The 22123-nt window shown below is 49.7% G+C and overlaps 1 protein-coding gene across 1 annotated transcript in view; it reads left to right on the top strand.

The window, feature by feature from the left end:
- The window catches only part of OTOG (otogelin), an 80601-nt gene extending 59245 nt beyond the window's left edge, over positions 1-21356 (top strand). Inside the window, exons 41-56 of the mRNA XM_049891415.1 lie at positions 2706-2926; positions 3260-3398; positions 7396-7590; positions 7803-8015; positions 8596-8700; positions 8906-9013; positions 9473-9574; positions 12904-13002; positions 14165-14205; positions 15577-15652; positions 15751-15929; positions 16718-16822; positions 17054-17173; positions 18362-18407; positions 20960-21039; positions 21156-21356. Of these exons, the coding sequence (XP_049747372.1) occupies positions 2706-2926; positions 3260-3398; positions 7396-7590; positions 7803-8015; positions 8596-8700; positions 8906-9013; positions 9473-9574; positions 12904-13002; positions 14165-14205; positions 15577-15652; positions 15751-15929; positions 16718-16822; positions 17054-17173; positions 18362-18407; positions 20960-21039; positions 21156-21356 (2030 nt within the window). The remainder of the gene's footprint in view (positions 1-2705; positions 2927-3259; positions 3399-7395; positions 7591-7802; positions 8016-8595; positions 8701-8905; positions 9014-9472; positions 9575-12903; positions 13003-14164; positions 14206-15576; positions 15653-15750; positions 15930-16717; positions 16823-17053; positions 17174-18361; positions 18408-20959; positions 21040-21155) is intronic.
- The last annotated feature ends 767 nt before the right edge of the window (positions 21357-22123 follow it).

The following is a 22123-nucleotide window of genomic DNA, read 5'->3' on the forward strand; positions in this document are numbered from 1 at the left end:
CTTCCTGACAGCCTCCTAATGCCAGATAATCCTTCCCATCTGCATGCGCCTGGGCACTTTACAAAGCACTTCCATACTCTGATCTCACTTGTTCCGGGTCATCCACACAACAGCTTTGAGAGGTGGGCATTAGTATCTCCATTGAACTGAAGAGAAAGGGGTCTCAGAGAGGTGAAGTGGCTTTCCTAAGGTCACACAGCAGAGCTGCCACAACACATAGGACTAGTGCTCTTCTGACCACAGCGTGATTGCAGAGAGCATATCCTGATGCGCTGGGTATGTTTTAATAGGAAAAATGGTACGGGGGAGTCTGGGGTGTAGCCTGCTGCTCCTTGCAGGGGCACAGCACCTGGGCACCCACAGAGCACTCCAAGACAGACTGCCATGGTTGTGATGACGAGTGACACGGAACCACTTACAGCAATGCAGAGGAAGACATGAATCGGGGAAACAGCAGCTCCAGCACAGGAATGAGGCTGAGGGAGGCCCCAGGAGGACGGGTGACGGCTGTGCAGCTTAGGGCAGGGGGAAGGCAGCTCCCGGAGAAATGTCTCTAGAAAAAAATGCACGTTTTAGGTACCTAGTGTGTTTGAAAGTATTAAGAGAGTAAAAATTCTTTCACCAGAGAATCTGAGGATGCAGTAGTGAGAGGAATGGAAAATTAAGCAAGCAGCCCCCGCTTCCCTAGTAGAAAGTCAAAATATAACACCTAGCCCTGAACAAAAATCAAGAAGTACCAGTACAAAGATGTTTAGAAATACAGATGCAAACGCCAAAGCAGCAGAGGGCACTGAAAGATGTTGCCTTTGGGAGCAGAAATCAGGGGTGGGGAGAGGTGGGGCACGAGATTGCTGCTTTTCATGACAAGCCTTGTAAATCTATTTCTATTACTTTTATTAAATACATGTATAACTTTGATAAAAATAAATGAGTAAATGAAATGAGAAAAAAGAAACAGTTATATACACACTCACACACCACACACATGTGCACGTCCTCCATCCATACATAAATCAGCACCTATGCGCACATTCACACTTCCGCCCCTGCACTCAAAATACTCTCCACACACACTGACACATGTAAGTCTGCTCCAGGCTCATTCGTCCACTTGTGCAACACTTATTTCTATTCCTAGTCACTGGGCATAGGAAGTGAGCAAAACAGACAAAATTCTAGTTTCACGGAGCAGCCGTTCTTACACAGACACCTGTCCTTACAGACGCCAAATACAATCTTTTTCTCACCACTTCCTTCTGGCAAAGAGTGCTGTGGTCAACAGTAACCCAGTGAGCCAACTCCTCTCTAGGACACATTTGTGACTCCTCAGGGACTCAAAGCCAAGACCAAAAAGCTGGCCATTGGGACCACTGATAAAATCTGAGAATTTCTTATTAAATCATGCTTTATGTTCACAGAGCCCGTGGCTGGTGGTCAGAACAGATGTCACTTAATTTATATCTCTATCTGAACTAATACCTGGTGTCCTGGACACATTGCTAGGAGCCTTGGGAAATGCTGAGATCAGTGAGAATCAGTTTTTGCCCTCAGAGAGCTAAAATCTTTTGTGAAAGGGAGACCTGCAAAGCAATAACTGTCATACGGAATTGGGAAGGTCATGGATGGCTGCATGGGGGTGGGGGGGCCTTGAAGGAAGGACCTCTGAGGAAGCATTTCAGTGAGAGGGAGCAGCACGAGCAAAGCCATGGGCAGGGAAGTGTGCTTGTGGAGCCTAGAATATGTAGACGGTGAGGTAAGAGATGAAGCCAGAAGGGCAGTTAAGGTCATGCTAGTTGCTATAACAGATAAACTTCACCCTGTCCCCCTCTCAGTGCCTTAACACAATTGTTTACTTCTTATTCACATGAAGTCCAAAATGATTAGCAGTAATTCAGAGATCCAGATTTCTTCCATTTTGAGGCTCTGCCATTTTCAACACAGAGTTTCTAACTCCAATAAGGGAAAAGAAATACGGAAGATCATGCATGGGAAGTTTTTATGGACCAGGCCTAGTAGTGGTGACTTTGCTCACATTCCATTGGCTAGGACTCAGTCACATGGTCTCATTCAGCTGCAAGGGAGGCTGGGAAAAGTGGGCCAGCTGAGAGACCAGGAAGAAGAGGAAACAGGGGTGGTGACTAGCTAGCAATCTGCCAAAGCAGATTTATTTTTGAACTTGAAAAAATTATTTATTTTGCAAGGAAGGTTGTAATACAAAGCAAGTTTTTTTTGAGGTAACTTTTTATTTTGATGCAATATCAAACTTAGAAGTTGCAAAACTAGTATAAGGAGCTCCTATATATCTTTCTCCAGATTTACCAGTTGTTTAAATTCTGCCTCATTTGTGCTTCTCTCTTTCTGCTACATGTATATATACATACACACATACCCATGTATGAATTGTGTTGTGTAGGTGTGTTATGTTTATATATATGCATTTTTTATGAACCATTTGATAGTTAAGTTCGAGACATTGTGTCCTTTATCCCTAAATGCTTTGGTGTGTATTTCCTAAGAACAAAGACATTTTCTTACACAGCAGGTTTCCTAGTTTCTCTGTGCCTCATTTCCCTCATCTGTAGAATGGATGGGGATAACACTAATACCGGCATCAAAGACTTGTTGTGAGGAATGCACAAAGTGAGCGCTTGTCCTGGGAGCGGTGGCGATTGTTGTGACTGCTGGGACCATCCTGCCCCTTTCAGGTATCTGTGATGGGAATGCAGCTAATGACCTCACCCTGAAGGACGGCTCTGTGATGGGTGGGACCGAGGACCCTGCTCCCTTTCTGGACAGCTGGCAGGTGCCCAGCTCCCTGACCTCTGTAGGCCAGACCCGCTTCCGCCCGGATAGCTGCGCCACAGCTGACTGCTCGCCATGCCTGCGCATGGTGTCCAACCGCACCTTCAGCGCATGCCACCGCTTTGTACGTGCCCACTGGGTCCAGAGTCGGGGGAGACCTCCTAGGCTGGGGATGGCAGGATTTATCTGCACAGGGGCCAGTGGCAAGGGCAGGAAAGCGTTGATCTGGGTGAGCTCCCAGAGGTGTTGAGCTCGGGACTAGATTGGGAGCATGCGCAGGCTTGTGGTTCCCTCTGGGCAGGGCTGGGAAGATCTGGGCCCAGGGGTAGGGGTAGGGGTAGAGGTAGGGGTAGCGGTGGGGGTGGGGGTCGGGATGGGGGTGGGGTGGGGTCGGGGTGGGGGTCGGGGTGGGGGTGGGGGTGGAGGCAGGGACAGCACTCCTGATACATGTGCCCAGGTCCCCCCGGAGTCCTTCTGTGAGCTGTGGATTCGGGACACCAAGTACGTGCAGCAGCCCTGCGTGGCACTGACTGTGTACGTGGCTATGTGCCACAAGTTCCACGTATGCATCGAATGGCGGCGCTCGGACTACTGCCGTGAGTGTGGTGGGGGCGGCGGAGGGGTCTCCTCCATTGCTACTGTGGTTCCCACCCCCGGTAGAGTGGAAAAAGGCTCACAGACCGCAGGCCAAGACTGGGTTTTTACAGGTTTAATGATTCGTTCGTGCATTCATAGATTTATATTAATTAATAGATTATAAAGATTTTATAAATAAGATTTAAAATCAATCAATAAAGCTTAGTGTAATTTATATTAATAAATTAGATATGATTTAGTTATTTATTTAATTATGTCACTTCTCTGAGTCTTTTTGCCTCACCTGTGAAGTGGGACAACAATAATAGTCTCCTCTCTGGGTTGTTTCGAAGATGATGGGAGATAATGTGTGCAGGGTGCCAAACACACACCCATCACCTGATTACTATTCAGTAAATATCACTGTATTTTTACGTAAATAAATACACACCTTCTGTGTGCCAACCGCTCCCTCCTCCTCCGAGGTATTTTTGTAAATGCACATGCTAATTTTTTTACAGCAACAAGTAAAAAAGATTGGCATAGTGGCGCTTATGAAAATACCTCCCAGGGGGATGGAGTGGTTGGAAAACAAATGTAGAAGGTGCGTGTTATTTGTGTAAAAATACCGTACCGGCATACCTCAGAAATATTGCAGGTTCAGTTCCAGACCACTGCAATAAAGTGAATATTGCAATAAAGCGAGTCACACAAATTTTTTGGTTTCCCATTGCATATAAAAGTTATGTTTACACTATACAGTGGTCTATTAAATGTGCAATAAGCATTATGTCTAAAAAAACAATGTGCATACCTTAATTAAAAAATACATTATTGCTAAAAAATGCTAACCATCATCTGACCCTTCAGGAAGTCATAATCTTTTTGCTGGTAGAAGGTCTTGCCTCGATATCGATGGCTGCTGACTGATCAGGGTGGTCGTTCCTGAAGGTTGGAGAGGCTGTGACAATTTCTTTAAAATAAGACAGTAATGAAATTTGCTGCATCAATTGACTCTTCCTTTCATGAAAAATTTCTCCGTAGCATGCGATGCTATTTGATAGCATTTTACCCACAGTGGAACTTGTTTCAAAATTAGAGTCAGTCCTCTCAAACCCTGCCACTGCTTGCAACTAATCTTCTGTAATATTCTAAATCCTTTGTTGTCATTTCAACAGCATCTTCTTCACCAGGAGCAGATCCCATCTCAAGAAGCCGCTTTCTTTCCTCGTCCATAAGAAGTGACTCCTCATCCGTTAAAGTTTTATCATGAAATTTCAGCAATTCAGTCATACCTTTAGGCTCCACTTGTGATTTTATTTCTCTTGCTATTTACACTACATCTGCAGTTACTTCCCTCACTGAAGTCTTGAACCATGAGGGTTGGAATCAACTTCTTCCAAACTCCTGTTAATGTTGACTTTTTGACCTCCTCTGATGAATCACAAATGTTCTTAATGGCATCTAGAATAGGAATCCTTTCCAGAAGGTTTTCAATTTACTTTGCCCATATCCATCAGAGGAATCACTATCCATGGTACTTGTAGCCTAACGAAATGTATTTCTTAAATAATACGACTTGAAAGTCAAAATTACTCCTTGATCTATGGGCTGCAGAATGGATGTTGTGGTCAGAGGCATGAAATAACATTAATCTCCTTGTATACCTCCATCAGAGCTCTTAGGTGACCAGGTACACTGTCAATGAGCAGTAATATTTTGAAAAAGATTTTTTTTCTGAGCAGCAGGTCTCAACAGTGAGCTTAAAATATTCAGTAAACCATGTTGTAAACAGATGTTGTTGTTCCATTTGTAGAGCACTGGCAGAGGAGATTTAGCATAATTCTTAAGGGCCCTGGGATTTTCCGAATGGTAGATTAGCATTGGCATCACTAGCTGCATTAGCCCCTAACAAGAAAACCAGCCTGTCCTTTGAAGATGTAAGCCAGGCATCGACTTCTGCTCTCTGGCTATTAAAGTCCTAAATGGTATCTTCTTTCAATTTAAGGCTGTTTGGTCTACATTGTAAATCTGTTGTTTAGTGTAGGCACCTTCATCAATTCTCTTAGCTGGATCTTCTGGTTAACTTGCTGTAGCTTCTACATCAGCTCTTGCTGCTCCACCTTGTACTTTTATGTTATGGAGATGACTTCTTTCCTTAAACGTCAGGAACCAACCTCTGCTAGCTTCAGACTTTTCTTCTGCAGCTTCCTCATCTCCCTCAGGCTTCATAGAATTGAAGAGAGTTTGGGCTTTGCTCTGGGTTAGGCTTTGGCTTAAGGGAATGTTGTGGCTGGTTCGATCTTCTAACCAGACCATAAAACTTTCTCCATGTCAGCAATAATGCTGTTTCGCTTTCTTATCATTCATGTGTTCACTGGAGTAGCAGTTTTAATCTCCTTCAAGAACTTTTCCTTTGCGTTCACAGCTTGGCTAACTATTTGGCACAAGAGGCCTAGCTTTTCGCCTATCTCAGCTTTCAACATGCCTTCCTCACTAAGCTTAATCATGTCTAGATTTTGATTTAAATGAGAGACTCATGACTCTTCCTTTCACTTGAACAGTTAGAGGCCATTGTAGGGTTATTAATTGATCTAATTTCAATAGCATCATGTCACAGGGAATAGGGAGGCCTGAGGAGAGGGAGAGAGATGGAATGGCCAGTTGGTAGAGCAGTCAGAACACATACAAGATTTATCAGATAAGCTCTCTGTCTTATCTGGTGCAGTTTGTAGCACCCCAAACAATTACAATAGTAACATCAAAGATCACTGATCACAGATCACCACAACAGATATAATAATAATGGAAAAGTTTGAAATATTGTGAGAATTACCAAAATGTGACACAGACACGAAGTGAGCACGTGCTGTTGGAAAAATGGTGTCGATAGACTTGCTTGACGTAGGGTTGCCATAAACCTTCAATTTGTAAAATACACAGTACCTACGAAGCACAATAAAATGAGGTATGTCTGTAGTTCCTTTCTGTTAATTTTTGCCCCTCTTTCTCTTCTTTCGATCTCTCCCCTCATTCCTGGAGGATGGACTTGAGATCCGCCTCATCCCCACCCTTTCCCTCAATTAGATTAGCATTGAGTAGTTTGATTTATAAAAGTGAACACATTTCAGAAAGGCTGGCAACAGCTCACAGGAAGACCACATCTCTCATATGACAGGTGATGAAAATCATCCAGAGTAATATTTTTTAAACGGTGAATCCTGATGCATTGGTGAGCCATGAAATCCATTTTTAAGGTTAGCACTAGCACTTAAAAAATGCATTAGAAGAGGACAGAACATACTAATGTGTACCACACACAGAAAGATGAACTATTATTATGTGAAAAAGTTTTTTATTTCAATGTATCAGTAATTCTGAATCCTGGCTACCCTTTTGAAATCACCTGGGGAGCTTTCAAAAGTGTTAACGCCTAGGCCCCACAACCAAAGACCTTGATCCAGTTGGTCCAGGATGGAGTCCTGGCAATGGTCTTTTAAAAGCTCCCAGGTGAGTTTTTGTGGTCAGGTTTCAGGACCACTGTCCTGCCCTATGTCTATATTGGATCACAATGTAAAATATAATTTTTACAGTCAAGAAAGTTTAAAAAGCACTGATCTAGAGCAGAAGTTGGTAAACTTTTTTTGTAAAAGGCCACATAGTGTATATTTGAGGCTTTGTGAGCCATGTGATCTCTGTTACAGCTACTCAACTCTGCCATTGTAGAGAGGAAGCTGTGATAGACAATACGTAAGAGAGTGAGCATGGCTGTGCACCAATAAAACTTTACTTACAAAAACAAGCAGCAGGTTGGTTTTGGCCTGTGGGATGTATTTTGCTGACTCCTGATTCAGAGGAAGCAGGCAATGATGCCCAAACCCTCAATTTATGTGGTCTCTGCTGGGAGGCATCAATGATGCTCTGATCCCCTCCCCACCCTTTCCCGCTCTCTTGGCCCTTGGAGGGAAGACCTGGCTGGGTTCTGAGCTAGCCCTGGTGTCCACTGTGCCCCTGCAGCCTTCCTGTGCTCCAGTGACTCTACATACCAGGCCTGTGTGGTGGCCTGTGAGCCCCCAGACACCTGCCAGGATGGGATGCTGGGCCCGCTGGACTCAGAGCAGTGCCAGTTGCTGGGCGAGGGCTGCATCTGCTCTGAGAGCACCATCTTGCACCGGCGCCACTCAGCACTCTGCATCCCCAAGGAGAAGTGTGGTAGGTTCCTCCCCTCCTTGGGGCTATGCTCCCCAAAGCTGGCCTCACCCTAGGTCTCTTATGCCCTCCTCTGCCCATGGCCAAGGCCTATATGCTATCCCTTTGGATTTGCTTTTCAAGGGGTTAGTGTACCAGAGGGGGTCTCGCCTGGCCCGGGGCTGTCTAGGTCTTCTCACCTTCCTCAGTCTCCTGCCCCCTTGCTACCCCTGCAGCCTGCACTGACAGTGCGGGGGTGCCACGAGCCTTGGGGGAGACCTGGAACAGCTCGCTTAGTGGCTGCTGCCAGCACCAGTGCCAAGCTCCAGACACCATTGTCCCTGTGGACCTGGACTGCCCGGGGCCCCGCCCTGAGAGCTGCCCACGCTTCGGGGAGGTGGCCCTGCTCCAGCCCACTGAGGATCCCTGTTGCCTGGGAGCTGTTTGTGGTGAGTTCTTTTACATCCCTGAACCTCAGCTGTAAGACGGGGTTATGGACTTCAGACCTGCCCACTGACTTAATGGATTGGACAAGGCTTGGGAAATCAAAGTGTCTTGTGGGGTATAGATTGGAGGAGCGGAGAACCCCAGTCTGTGCAGCAGCTGTGGGTTATAAGGCAACATGGGGTAGTGGTTAAAGGCATGGACGCTGGGGCCAGGCACCTGGGTGGACTCTTATTCTACCACCTTGTAGCTGTGTGACCTCTGGCAAATCATCAAATAGCCTGAGTCTAAGTTGATTCACTTGTAACATGAGGATAATAATAGTACCTACCTTTGAGTTGTCATAAGAATTATGTAAGTTAACACTGATTTAGGACAGCACCTAGCACGTGGCACATCTCCATGAATATTAGCTTCTATTGCTCTTCTGTTCTGTCCTGGACCCTCTGTGTAACCCGTAAAGGCCCCTTCCTGGAGTATGGATCCTGGGGGCTGGAGGAGTAATGGGGGCCAGGTGTCTAGCAGTGCTGGAGGTCTGGAGCCATCCTGGCCTCAAGGTGACTGGTCCTGTGGCCCCTGGGCCAGTGTGTAACCAGACTCTGTGTGAGGGTCTCGCCCCAACCTGCCGCCCAGGACACCGGCTCCTCACCCACTTCCAGGAGGACTCCTGCTGCCCCAGCTACAGCTGTGGTAAGAGACCTGGGTGGAGGGGGGCGGGAGTAGCTTGGGGAGCCTGAGCAGGGCCTGGAGCCTGGGGAGAGGGCCTAGGGTGAAGGAGGAAAGACACCTCTGCCTACTGGGCTCTGGGTAGAGATTAGGGCAGAGCTAGGGCAAGGGTCAAAGCATGGCCAGGCAGGCTCTCCTCCCAGCCCCTAAAGTCTGTCTTCTCCCCCAGAATGTGACCCAGACCTGTGTGAGGTGGACGTGATCCCCAGTTGCCGCCAGGACCAGATCCTGATTGCAGGCCGCCTGGGAGACTCATGCTGCACCTCCCACTTCTGTGGTGGGTGGACACAGCCATCGGCCAGCCCCTTACCATGTCTGCTCCAGGCAGCAGGCATGCCCAGATCACAGCCCCCCATTCTTCACCCCTGCTTCCTTGGGCTGCTGGGAGGACAGGGCGGGGGTCTTCAGGTGGGATGGGCACCTGAAGAAGGGTGAGATCACTGTCTGGAAAGAAGTGTAGGAGGAAGAGGAAACTGGACCCTCTTTATCCCCCTAGATTACTGAGCATGCGGAGATGGTGCTTGGTTTCTGTGAGAGACTTTGGGTGGCTGTGAGGAAGAACTTCCAGATTCTGATTCCAGGACAGGTCATATGAGGCCATGAAATGCTGTCACCAGTTTAGCTCCTGTCACACGTGGGTCATTGAGGAGCCTCCCCTCACTCAGCAACCTGCTCTGTACCAAGCCCTCCATGAGGGGAACTGCTTGTGACAGCAGCGGCCCCTCCTCCCCCTCAGCCTGTGGCGATTGTCCAGACCCGATCCCCGAGTGTCAGGAAGGGGAGGTGCTCACCGTGGACAGGAATACCACAGAGCTGTGCTGCCCTCTGTACCACTGTGGTGAGTTGTGGCTGGACTCCGGGGCCTCAACAGGAAGGGGGCAACATGGACCTCCATATGCCCACTGGACCCCTACACAAAGTCCTCACTCCCAGGACCAATGGGAGCCAAACAGGGAGTGAGAGGGAGCCCCCAGATGCTGAACTCCAAAGCACAGAGGAGCGAAGCCATGATGAACCCAAGGCGCCATGAAAAAGCTGGGCCAGACCATGAGGGTTGGCTGGTAGAGGGTCCTGGCTTTGATATAAATGGCTGTGAGGCTTGATAAAGAGGTTCACTGCCCCCTCCATGGAGGCCCTAAGGGCAGGTGGAGGCCTCGGTTGAGGAACAAATGATTAGATCCCCCAGCCCCCACCAGCACTAGCATGCAGTTCTCAGGCACTGAGTCCAAGGCCCCTGCTTCAGGATCCCTTTCCTCACTGTGTTACCATAGTTCCTGCTCATGGGGGCTGTATACCAGAACCAAAACTCAAACCAAACCCGTTGCTGTCGAGTCGATTCTGACTATAGGGACCCTGTAGGACAGAGTAGAACTGCCCCATAGGGTTTATAAGAAGCAGCTGGTAGATTCAAACTGCTGACCTTGTGGTTAGCAGCCGAACTCTTAACAACTTCACCACCAGGGATCCCTATACAAGAAGGTGCTGCATTTTAAAGCCTCTGAAGCTCTTTTATTTTGCAATGATACATAAAAGTGGGCCCTTTCTGATATTTTTACTGGACACTGAGAACTTAAACATAGTACAGCTAGGATTATGGACTTTTAAGTAAATCTACCTACCTACCTATCCGTTGCCATCGAGTCGATTCTGACTCATGGAGACCCTATATGACAGAATAGAATTGCCCAATGGGGTTTCTAGGGCTGTAAATCTTTACAGAAGCAGGCTGCCACACTTTTCTCCCAAAGAGCGGCTGGTGGGTTCAAACCACTGACCTTTTGGTTAGCAGCCTAATGCTTAATCACTGTGCCACCAGGGCTCCTTAAGTAAACCTGATGGATGACAACTAATAAAATGGTTAAACTTAAATGATTCTGTTTACAAAAGTTGCTTTGCACACTGATTATAGAAACCCCCTCGCCCCCACATAAGCCTCAATTTGCACAGAGCAGTATAGGTGAGAACTCAGCCAGGGACCCCAAGGGCAACTCTGGTTGGTTTAATGTTGAGAACCAACTTTGCACCAAGGTAGACTCCCATGGACAATTCCCCAAATGACATGGGCACACCTGCCAATCAGTGCCCACTGGAGTCTCAGTGACTTGTCACATAGTGTTTACAAAACTTATCAGAGCAGAGGTTCACCATCCTTCATCCTCTCTCCTCTCCAGCCCCATCTCTTCTTCATGTTCTCTTCCATGGTTCCCCAAGAGGTAGCCTGGTAGACGGAATGAATACAGGCCACACAGTCAGCCAGTCGTGGTTCTGAGTCCCAGTTCCACTGTTTACTAGCTGTGTGACTTGTGGCAAGTTACTGACTCTCTGAGCCAGGGCCCCTCATTTGTAAAATGGTGCTAACGGTATCTACCTTGAGGGGCTGCTGTGAAGATCAGAGGTAATATATACGAAATACTTAACAGCCGTTAGCATAGGTGCTTAATAAAAGAAGGCTATTGATAGTAGTATCTGCTCACAGTCTTTATTATACTTCTATTATCATAAAAGCACTTTATGCACATTGTAGAAAGTACAGTATCCAAGTAAACATAAAAAAATGAAAACACTAATCTTCCTTACCTCCTAGATATTCCACTGTTGACACTGTAGTTCATGTCCCTCCAGATAGTCTCTGTGCCTTTATATGTGTGTATGTGTTTTATCAAAATGAGATCGTACTGTACATGCTCTCTTTTAGCCTGCTGTTTTCAGTTAATGGTCTTTACCTTCCATGTTAATAAATTTTCAACTCATCTAATACCCAGTCCATGTCTGTCCAGGTTTGTCCAATCCAGGATCCAATCTAGAACCACACATCATAATTATGTCTCTTACGTCTCTTTTAATTTAGCACAGGTCTCTCTCTTCGTAAATCCAAATCTTACAGCCTGGGCTGTGGTCCTACAGAAAGTCTCACCTCTGGATTCGTCCAGTTGCTTTCTCTAGGAGCTGTTGACATCGTTTCTCTATCCTCTGTGTTTTCTGTAAACTGGAAGCTAGGCTTAGTGGATTCAAGTTAAAATATCTGACTAGACAGTATGTGAGCTTCATAGAACATCATCAAATCAGGAGATGCATACTATCTGGGGGAGGGGGCAGGCAGGAAAAGAAAGGGCGGAGAGGGCCAGGGTCTCCATACCAGATGGTACTGGGGCACTGATGTTAATGTTGGCCCTGGATTAGGGTGATGACAGTCTGATCCTTCCATCTAATGTTTACATTTTTCTTCTTTTGACCAGAAGGTAACCTGTTACTTTGACACTGTACAAATGTCCAGCTCCCCTCCACCCACCACCTCACTTTTTTTGAAGCACCAATCAATAATCCTTGCCTGTGCCAATAATTTTATTAATAAATCTTACAGTTTTCAAGACCCTCACCTTCAGGGCCAACGCTTGCACCTCCCGTTCCCACCAAAAAATGGTGCCCAGAGAATTCCCTCACTCCTTGCATTTGTCTCTCGATAAATGAGAATGATTGAGGGGTCTTAAACTAAGAGAAGTCAGCCTAAAGGATAGAAGAAAGGACTGGGAACCCAGAGTGTAGCATCAGCTGAAGCAGGGCTAGTTCTGGGTCAGCTACAAATGATGGTGTTTCCACAGGGTATGAAAAGTCGTGTTGCCTTATGGAGGGAGGCATTCCCTGGCAGCAGAGCTTACCATGGTCACTGGGTCATGTCTCACAGGCTCTCAGGGTGACAGAGAATCCAGGGGAGGGAGGCCCAGTTTAGCGAGTTTAAAGTTCTGCCATTGTTGTTAATACCTCTCAAGTGAAAAGTAGTTCTGCAGGGATACTGGGAGAGCCCAGACTCCTCCCCTGAACTCCAGCCCCAGAGGGTGTCTGGGGGCAGTAGCAGGGCCTGTGGAGGAGCTGGTTGGTGGAAACGGTTAACACACTAAGCTGCTAACTCAAAGGTTGGAAGTTCGAGTACACCCAGAGGTATCTCAGAAGATCTACTTCCAAAAACTCAGCCATTGAAAACCTGAAGGAGCACAGATCTACTCTGACACACACTAGGTCGCCATGAGTCAGAGTCAACTTGACAACAACTGGTTTGGTTTTTTAAGGAAGAGCTGGGAGGTACCCCTTCTCAGCCTATGTTACATTCATGAGGATTCACCCTTCAAGGGGCCTTGGGCTGATGTGTCTCCTGCCTCCCCTCCCTCCCAGTGTGTGAGAGCTTCCGCTGCCCCCAAGTGCAGTGTGGCCTGGGCACGACCCTGGTAGAGGTGTGGAGCCCAGATCGGTGCTGCCCCTACAAGTCCTGTGGTAAGTCCCTAGCCAGGAACCCCCCGACCCCCAACAAAGGCTGGAGATCCAGGCTGGGCCCCTGCTGTGGCCGGGCGGGGGTGGGGAGGGAACTAGGCCCCACCACTGTCAAACTTCCCCAGCTCCAGCCCCTTCCAGAGTCACCAGAGGAAGGCACCAAATTGCCTTCTTCCCACCTGTATCCACTCTCTGAGTGCTGAGCACTCTCACATCCTTTTCTTCCAAGGATAAAAGAAGGACATGAGAAAGTCCCTTGTTTCAAAAAAGGTTTTCCTTCGTTAAAACGTCTTTATTGCAATTGTCTGACAGCAAACAGACTTTTTGTTAAAATTCACCTCAAACACTTTTGGGAAGCAGGTGGGAACATCAGTGATCAATAATGAAAGCCAGTGAGTTCTATATAAAAATGTTATTTTAAAAAGGTGTGAGAAACGCTGTTTTGCATCTAGATATTTTGCTTGTCTTTTTTCAGTCCTTACTAGAATATACACTTCATGAGGGCAGGGTTTTTTGTCTGTTTTATACATTGTTGTGTCTTCAGAGCACAGAACAAAGCTCAGTATATAGTAGGCACTTAAAACTATTTGTTGCCTGAATGAGTGACTCAGAAGAGTATTCAACAGTCACACTTACCTTGAGCTCTTAGTCCTTGAAGCTAGAGCTGGTATATCCCTTATATCAGTTAGTGGTGCCTCAGCAAACAGCTTGCACACAGGTAAGACTTGGAGAGGCAATGCTGAGCTTTCTGGAACATATATTTGGGAAATATAAGTTGGTTAGAAGTTTCGCCCTTGCCATGTTTATCCCTGGAGAAGCCTCACATCTGTTCTAGAAGGGCCACAGGCGGATGAATCCCAGATGACAAAAAGAAACCTGTGACTGGTCTGTCTGCCTGCCTGTCCCAAGTCTGGGTGCGGAGCTTGGTGCTTAAGACCCATTACTGCTCTACCCATCCAGCCAGCCAAGGGAGCTGCAGCTCCCACTCAGGGATGGAGGGAGGCTGAGATTTTGGCTCCTCACTCCCCCGACTCCCTCACCCTAGGCTGGGGCTGGGGCTATGCCAGAGAAGGGGCTGTACCTGCAGTGAGGGGCCTGGGAGGCCCAGGGGCCCTCCACCTGGACATCTCTGGTGAGGTGAGTCCTGGCCCCTCCTGTTTTTCAGAATGTGACTGCGACACAATCCCGGTGCCCCAGTGCCATCTGGTATGGAGACTCTGCTCCTCCCCACCTTTCCTTTCCTGCCTGCCTCCTCCCCTAGAGACCCTATTTCCTTACCTTTACAAAAAGCCCTTGATTGCAAGTTGGCATGCTTGTTCCACGTTTTACCACTGGCTTTCTGAGCACAGTGTCCTCATCTGTAAAATGGGCACGATCATGCTTCAGAGTTGTGATGAGGATTAAGTACAAGGAGGATTAAGATGGCAGTGATGATGGTGATGATAGTGATGAAGATGGCGAAGATGATAATTAGGATGGTAGCTGATGTTTACTGAGAGCTAACTATATGCCAGGAACGTTTCTAAGCCTTTTATGTGTAATATGACATTAATTCTCATGACAACCCCATGAGGTGGATTCTGATTACCTCAGTTATACAGACAAAGAAGCTCAAGTTCATGAAGCCAGTAGAGCACAGAGCCAAGATTTGAAACCAGGAAATCTGCCTCCAGCAACCATGCCCTTAACCTCCAAGCTACATGGCCACCGTGGTTGTCGTTGCTGGCTGCTGTTGAGTCAGTTCCTACTCATAGCAAGCCTATATGACAGAGCAGGACTGCCCCACAGGGTTTCATAGGCAGGTCTTCTGCACAGTGGCTGGTGGGTTTGAACTGTGGACCTTTCAGTTAGTAGTTGAGCACTTAAGCAAAAATAAGAAATGCAACGTTATGCTTCTATCATTTTCTGGCTTACACATACCTCCCAGGAAACCCTGGTGGTGTAGTGGTTAAGAGCCATGGCTGCTAGCCAAAAGGTTGGCAGTTCGAATCCACCAGGTACTCCTTGGAAGCCCTATGGGGCAATTCTACTCTGTCCTATAGAGTCACTTTGAATCAGAATTCACTTCCAAACAACGGGTTTGGTTTTTGTTTTTTTTTTTTTGGTTTACATACCTCCCTCCCCACACACACACAATACACATTTCCTCTCATTTTGTCCTCTGCCCTACCACCTTCTTCTCCTTGTAACTGTGAAGAAGAAGGGGAAAAAGTGTGAGCCAAGAAGGGCCACGGGTCCATAGCCACTCAACGCCCCCTCACTGATGTGGCCATTGGGTACTCAGGATGAAAGGAGAAGCCTGTGGCCCTGGGAGAGGACGTCAGGGAGTGCTCCCCAGCGAGGAGGCTTGAGAGCCACACTTCACCTTTTCTGGATTGCCTTCTGCGGCAGAAGGGTGACTGAGCTTGTAGGGTACCAAGAGCCCCCAGGCCCGCCAGCCCCTCTCTGCCCACTGCAAGGAGATGACTGACACAGACAGGGGCCCAGGCGGTACACTGCCCCCTGAGGGTGGGGCCAGGCCTCCCCACTAGGGTGCTGACCGCAGCCTCTTCGTCCCCCCCTCCCTCCCCGCCCCAGTGGGAGAAGTACCAGTTGGACGAGGAGTTCATGCGCAGTGTGGAAAACGTGTGTGGCTGCGCCAAGTACGAGTGCGGTGAGTGGGGTCGGTGAGCCAGGGCTGGGGCCAGCAGGCTGGGGCGGGTGTGGTGGCCGGGCTCTCAGTGACTGTTGCCACCCTGCATGCCTCTCCAGTGAAGGCCCCTGTGTGTCTGAGCCGTGAGCTGGGGGTGATGCAGCCGGGCCAGACAGTGGTGGAGCTCTCGGCTGACGGTGTCTGCCACACCTCCCGCTGCACTGACGTGCTCCACCCGCTGACCGGCTTCTACCAGATCAACACCACCTCGGTGCTGTGTGACGTCCGCTGTGAGGCGGTAGGCGCAATGCGGGATGCGGCGTGGGGAGGCTCTCCTTGAAGGCTCTAGGTGCTCCAGGGATCAGAAGGCTCAGCCAGGCCCTTCCTTGCCCCAAGCTCCCTCAGACAAGTATAGGAAGTGACATCAAAGGGAACCTCAGAGATCTCGGTAGAAGGTTCTGGGCAAGGGGCCTGGGAGAGGCCAGGAGAGAAACAGCAAGAGTGAAAACACAGGTTTAAGACCTGGAAAGGGTGGGTATTGGACAGAGAACACACATTTGTTAAGCACCTACTCAACACCTTGTACATTCCCTATGCTTTCGGATTATGTGTTTGTGTTGCTGCCATTGGTTGAGCAATTCAGCATGCCCAGTACCCAGGACAGTGACTGGCTTGTAGTAAGGGCTTAATAACTGTTAGTTGAATGAAAGAATAAATGGCGTTGGAGTTATTCCCATTTTGCAGATGAGAAAGCTGAACCTTAGAGAGGTTCAATCTCACGTCAAAATTCCATGGGAACTGGGACTCAAATTGAGGTCTATCTGGAACCCAAGCTGATGCCCTCAATCACTAGAAGTGCTGCCTCTCAAGGGGTCCACTAGGGCTGGGAGCAGCAACAGCAGTAAGGGAGGCCGAGAGTGGATATTAAGAACATCCTGCCTGCCTGAGATAGGAGGCTGGGGTTCCCCTTCCTAAGCACCTATGGGGGCCCTTCTCTGGGCTCTGAGACAAGCAAGACTGTGGAAGAGGCAAGAGAGTGGAGGGGTCAGGTGGACACATGGCTAAGGACCCCACCCTTTCCTGCAGAACCAGGAGTACGAACACCCACGGGACCTGGCAGCCTGCTGTGGCTCTTGCAGAAACGTGTCCTGCCTCTTCACCTTCCCCAATGGCACCACCTCTCTGTTCTTGGTAAGCAGCCTCATAACTGCCCACCTGGGAAGATGTCCCAGACAGGGAAATTGAGACTTCAAGGAGTTAGACACATCTATGACCAGGGCCCTCTCTGGCTCCCAGGTCAGGGCTGGGAACAGATGGGCTCTGGGCAGTGCCAGATCCTGGACTGCAGCTGTCCTCGGAACTGTACCCTATCAGTTCACTTAGGCCATCCATGGGGACTCTCCCCACCTCTGTGCCCTCCAGCCTGGGGCATCCTGGATCACAGACTGTGCCCGCCACCACTGCAGCAACACTCCCCTGGGCGCCGTGCTCGTCCGCTCACCCATCAGCTGCCCACCACTTAACGAGACCGAGTGCGCCAAGGTCAGGGCCTGCCTCCTCCTCCTGCCGCATGGCCTTAGGCGGGGGCCTCAGCTTTCTTACTGGGGGAGGGGTGTTCCTGCTTGCAGGGCGGTGGAAAGAGGGATTCCCGAGAGCCCGGGCCCCATCACCACCCCCAACCCATACATCTGTCCTTGCATTTTTGCTCTGACCACGTCACACCCCAATCCTTACACATCACGTGACCACACACAGATGCACTCACACATACACTGTCATATGTCTAGGCAGACTCAGATGTACACCAGCACAGGTAGTCTGCCATGCTCACAAATACCACAACCCCCACAGGGATATATGCACACTCAGCATGCTGGCACACACACTCTGCACAGTCACACCAAGGTGCACATTCAGGCTCACCCCTACACACACATGCACCACACAGATGTCATGGTCCAGTCCTGTGATAGACTGTTGGGTGCGTGACACTAGCAGGGATAGCTGTCAGTGCGGGCACACCTCAAAGAAGAGGATTTCCTGGAAGGCTTGGGGATAGCATTGAATTATTAACTTCCTGAGATTAATATTGGACTTTTGACCATTTCCGATTCTTACCTAGAAAACAAATACACACATACCCAGTCATATACATACGATCACATGTGTACACTCAAATCACACATATATGCACACACACTGTCACATACATGCTTGGAAAATCACATACTGAGCACCTACTGAGACCTACACTCACACATGTGCGTACACACATGTTCACGTACATATTTCAAAAAACCATGCACAGACATATTCAGACCCACACTCACACACACTTATTTACAAGAATGTCACATCCACTGTTTCATCTGTTTCACAATAGAGAAGGGCTGTAAAGGATAATTGTCCCCATTTTAGAGATGGGAAAACTAAGCCCAGAGGAAGGGTGACTTATCCAGAGCTGAGATAGAGCCCAGGCTGCTAACTCAAAGCACCGTCCCTAGTGCAGGGAAGCACTGATGGCAGTGGGGCAGGCGGTGAGGGACATGACAGCCGCCACAGAAAAGCCCCTCTGGCCAGGGGCTGACGGACAGCAGGGCCTGGAGCTTCTGCCCTAAGGCATCATGGGAGCATAAGAGTCAGGACCCTCAGACTCTTTTTGCCTATTTGCTAGGATCTTGGCATCTGGCCCAAGGGGCTCTCCACTCACCTCCCCTCCTCTTCTTCTAGGTCGGGGGCTCAGTGGTACCTTCCTTGGAAGGGTGCTGTCGGACATGTGAGTGATTGTGGTCGAAGCCAGGGCTGAGGGTCTCTAGTGGGGGAATAGAGTGTCATGCTAGGGTTCAGAGTGCCAGCTTCCTGGCCTGGCACCTACAATGGTGGCTCTTCAGGGGACAGCCGATGAGGGATAACCCCTGTCACAGGGCTCAGACATTGGCACAAATATGCAGGCGGCAGAGACCACACTCACACCCCTGTCCCAACACAAGACCCTGCTTCTTGTTGGAGACAGCCAGGGGGCATTGGGCTCAGGAGGTCAATAGCTCACCAGCCACTCTGCCTTCTCCTGTCCCTGCCAAGACCTGCAGCCCAGATACTCCCCACATGAATTCTCTCTTGAGGTCAGGAACACTGGTCTTAGAAGTACCTCCTAGGTGGATTCAGGCCTATAGGGTCCCCGACTGAGTCTGAGTGAGAGCTCTGTGTCTGTCCTTACACCCTGGCTCCTGGGTCCCGGCACACCCAGAGCCAGCAGCCCCCAACCACACACATACATGTCCCAGGCAGCTTTAGGGCCTCTTCCCACATGCCCCTAGAGCCCTCAGACCCCTTCCTAGGAGGGCCGTACAATTTGGGACCCTTTTATATCCCTGACACATCCTATGAGAAAGCTGGGCCCAGTGCCTCATTAGCTGATCTCTGATCCACAACCTCAGGCTCCCTGAATTCCCCACGTGCTCCCATGTGACCTGTGACCCATGTCCCCTCTTCCCAGGTTCCCTGGGGACTCTGCTTCCCCGTGGTCCCCGTTAGCCTCGCCTCTCCTCCACGGGTTAGTGTCCATTGCCGCCCAGGTACTCCTCTCAGAACCCCGTGGATCTGGAGGCCGGCAGCCGCGTTGCTATTTCCAACAATTCCCTTTTCTAGGTGGCCCTCAGCTCTGGGGCGGGGGAGGGCGATAGCCCTGTTCCTGCCTCTGGCAAAGGCAGTCAGCCAACAGTGCATGCTGGGTAGCCAGCCGCCTCCCCTGGGCTTGCATGTGTATGCTTCAGCAGTGGCTGCTCACCTGGCGCCCACCTGCTGGCCCCCAATGCTGCCACCTCTTTGCTCCTCTTGTCACTCAGCTTGTCACGGTCCAGGGCCCAGAGGGAGCCTTCTGGGAGTAGAAAGTAGGACAAAGTGGACATAGCTCTGGCCAGGAGTCCTCCAGCCAGGCTGGTAGGAAACTTTTGTGGTGAGGCCCAGAAACCAGAAGAAGGGATTCTACACCATTTCGAGCAGGCACCTGGGGTTACAGAGTCCACGCACCCAGCAAATACTTACTGAACACCAACTATGTGCCAGGCACTGTCGTGGGCATATAGACAAAGCAATAAACAAGGCAGATAAGTATCTCGATCCTCATGCAGCTTACATCTGAGTAGGAGAGACAGAATAACAAGTAAAACACATAATAGGATGGGTGCATCAAGTATGGGGGGTGCTGAAGCTTATGCAGTTTGGGGGTGTCCTAATTAAGGAAAAAAACGTATAATTACAAATCCAAATATAGGTGTGAATGTGAATATTTATTTAGAAGGAGAAAAGAAATCACAACAAATTGTGGAAGGAACTTGTGCAAAAGAGGGGCTCTGAAGCTTAAGCTTCAACCACGTAGTTATCGGTGTTCTCTGATAGGATGGTGATAATGCGCTGGATAAAATAAAGCAGGGGAGGGGGCAGGGAGGCAGCACTGGGTGGAGGGAGAGAGTTGCAATTTCAAGAAGGGGGATCAGGAAAGCCCTCACAGAGGAGAAACTGGAGCAAAGAGCTGGAGGAGGTGAGGGTATGAGTAAACCAAGTACTGGCTTGTCTGTGGGAAGCACCATTCAAACAGAAGTTTCCTGCTTGGCTGCTAACCCAAAGGTTGGAGGTTCGAGTCCACCCAGAGGAGCCTCAGAAGAAAGATCTAGTGAAGAACTTCTAAAAACTCAGTTACTGAAAACCCTATGAAGCACAGTTTTATTCTGATACACATGGGGTCACCACGAGTTGGAGTCGACTCTGGGGCAACTGGTGAACAGCTCTGTGAGACAGGCAAACCCCTGGCCCCAACTGATAGATGTGGAAACTGAGAGAACCTGCTATGTACAAGCATTGTATTGGGCGTTGGGGTTTCCATTCCTTCAGGAAATTGCAGAATCTTCATGCTAAAAGCCTTTTCAGAGTAGGAGGGATGAAGCTAGAGAGGGGTGTGGACATGCCCAGGGTCAACGACAGGGCTTAGAGACAGGTGTTGGGGCTGGGGTGGGTGGCAGGCTGCCCCATCCTCAAATCCTCCCCTTCCCTATCTCATGGCCCCCGAGGCCTGCCATACCCGCCATCCCAGGCACCTTCCTCTGTCTCACCTGCTCATGATGTTCTGTCTCTGCCTCCCTGACTCCACCTCCTTCCAGGGCATGTGGGTTAAAAGGCTTTCCCCTGATGGGGTGGGGCTCTTATGCATGGGCACTAACGCTGGAAGAGGGACCCTCCAGCATGACACTAACTGCCGCAGCCTGGCCCATCCTGCTGCCCCCAGGGAGCTCATCTTGGCCATGGCTGCCTCACTCACCCTGTTCCCCCCAGGTAAGGAGGATGGGCGCTCCTGCAAGAAGGTGACCATCCGCATGACCATCCGCAAGAACGACTGCAGGAGCAACACTCCTGTGCGTGGCACCAACATCACGGTGGGGGTTAGGGGGAAGGTAGCCAAAGCTGGGGTGGAGGCAGCTTTGGGGAACGGGAGTTACACTAGCTGCCTCACTGGCCCGTCCATTCCCAGGTGAACCTAGTGTCCTGCGATGGGAGGTGCCCATCTGCCAGCATCTACAACTACAACATCAACACCTATGCCCGCTTCTGCAAGTGCTGCCGTGAGGTGGGCCTGCAGCGGCGCTCTGTGCAGCTCTTCTGCGCCACCAATGCCACCTGGGTGCCCTACACAGTGCAGGAGCCCACCGACTGTGCCTGCCAGTGGTCCTGAGGCCTGGGGCCTGGGGCTGGCTGGACCACCTCTGCCACTCCCACTCTCTGGTCCAGCTGGCCCAGTGTGTGTGCATGTGCAAAGGAGGGGGCCATTATGGGTGGTAGAGATCTAGTATGTGCTGAGCGTGGAATGGTAGGCAGAGGCACACAAGGTGACCAGAGGGGCCACACCCACCCATCCTGGCTCCTTCTCTGGGCTTCCCATCCCCCATCCATGGGAAATTGCCACAGCTGAGGGCTCAGGGAACTCAACTCCATCCCTGGCTCGAGGTCAGGGAATGGGCCCCTGATCCACGGGCAGCAGCCTTGCTCATCTGTGACTCTGGCTGCCAGGTTTGGTAGAGGGGGTGAGAGCTCTCCTGAGAAGATGGGGCTGGAACTGGACCCAAGATCAAGCACAGGGTCAGGACACAGTGGCCCATTCTCTTTCTTGGCCTTTTTGACGACAGAACTACAGACAAGGTGAAAGGAAAGGAAGCTTCAACTGCAACATGCAAGCCTATATGTAGATGCTCAGAAGGACTTTGTAAAAGCCAGAGGGTGGGTTCCCTGGGTCCAGGTCATCTCATCCAGGTCTGTGAGGTCAGGCTGGGGTCTGCATGCCTCTGCGCAGAGACCAAGTGGACTCAGTGACCTTGAAGTTCTCTGAAGTCCTGATATTTTGCTACTGACATTGCAATTTACGAAAGGGCTTAGAGGAGCAAACCCATGCCTGTGCTCTGTACGATACTCCGTCCCTCCATAAAACCTGCCTTCCTAGCAGGT

Source organism: Elephas maximus, chromosome 7, assembly GCF_024166365.1.
Source record: "Elephas maximus indicus isolate mEleMax1 chromosome 7, mEleMax1 primary haplotype, whole genome shotgun sequence".
NCBI lineage: Eukaryota > Metazoa > Chordata > Mammalia > Proboscidea > Elephantidae > Elephas > Elephas maximus.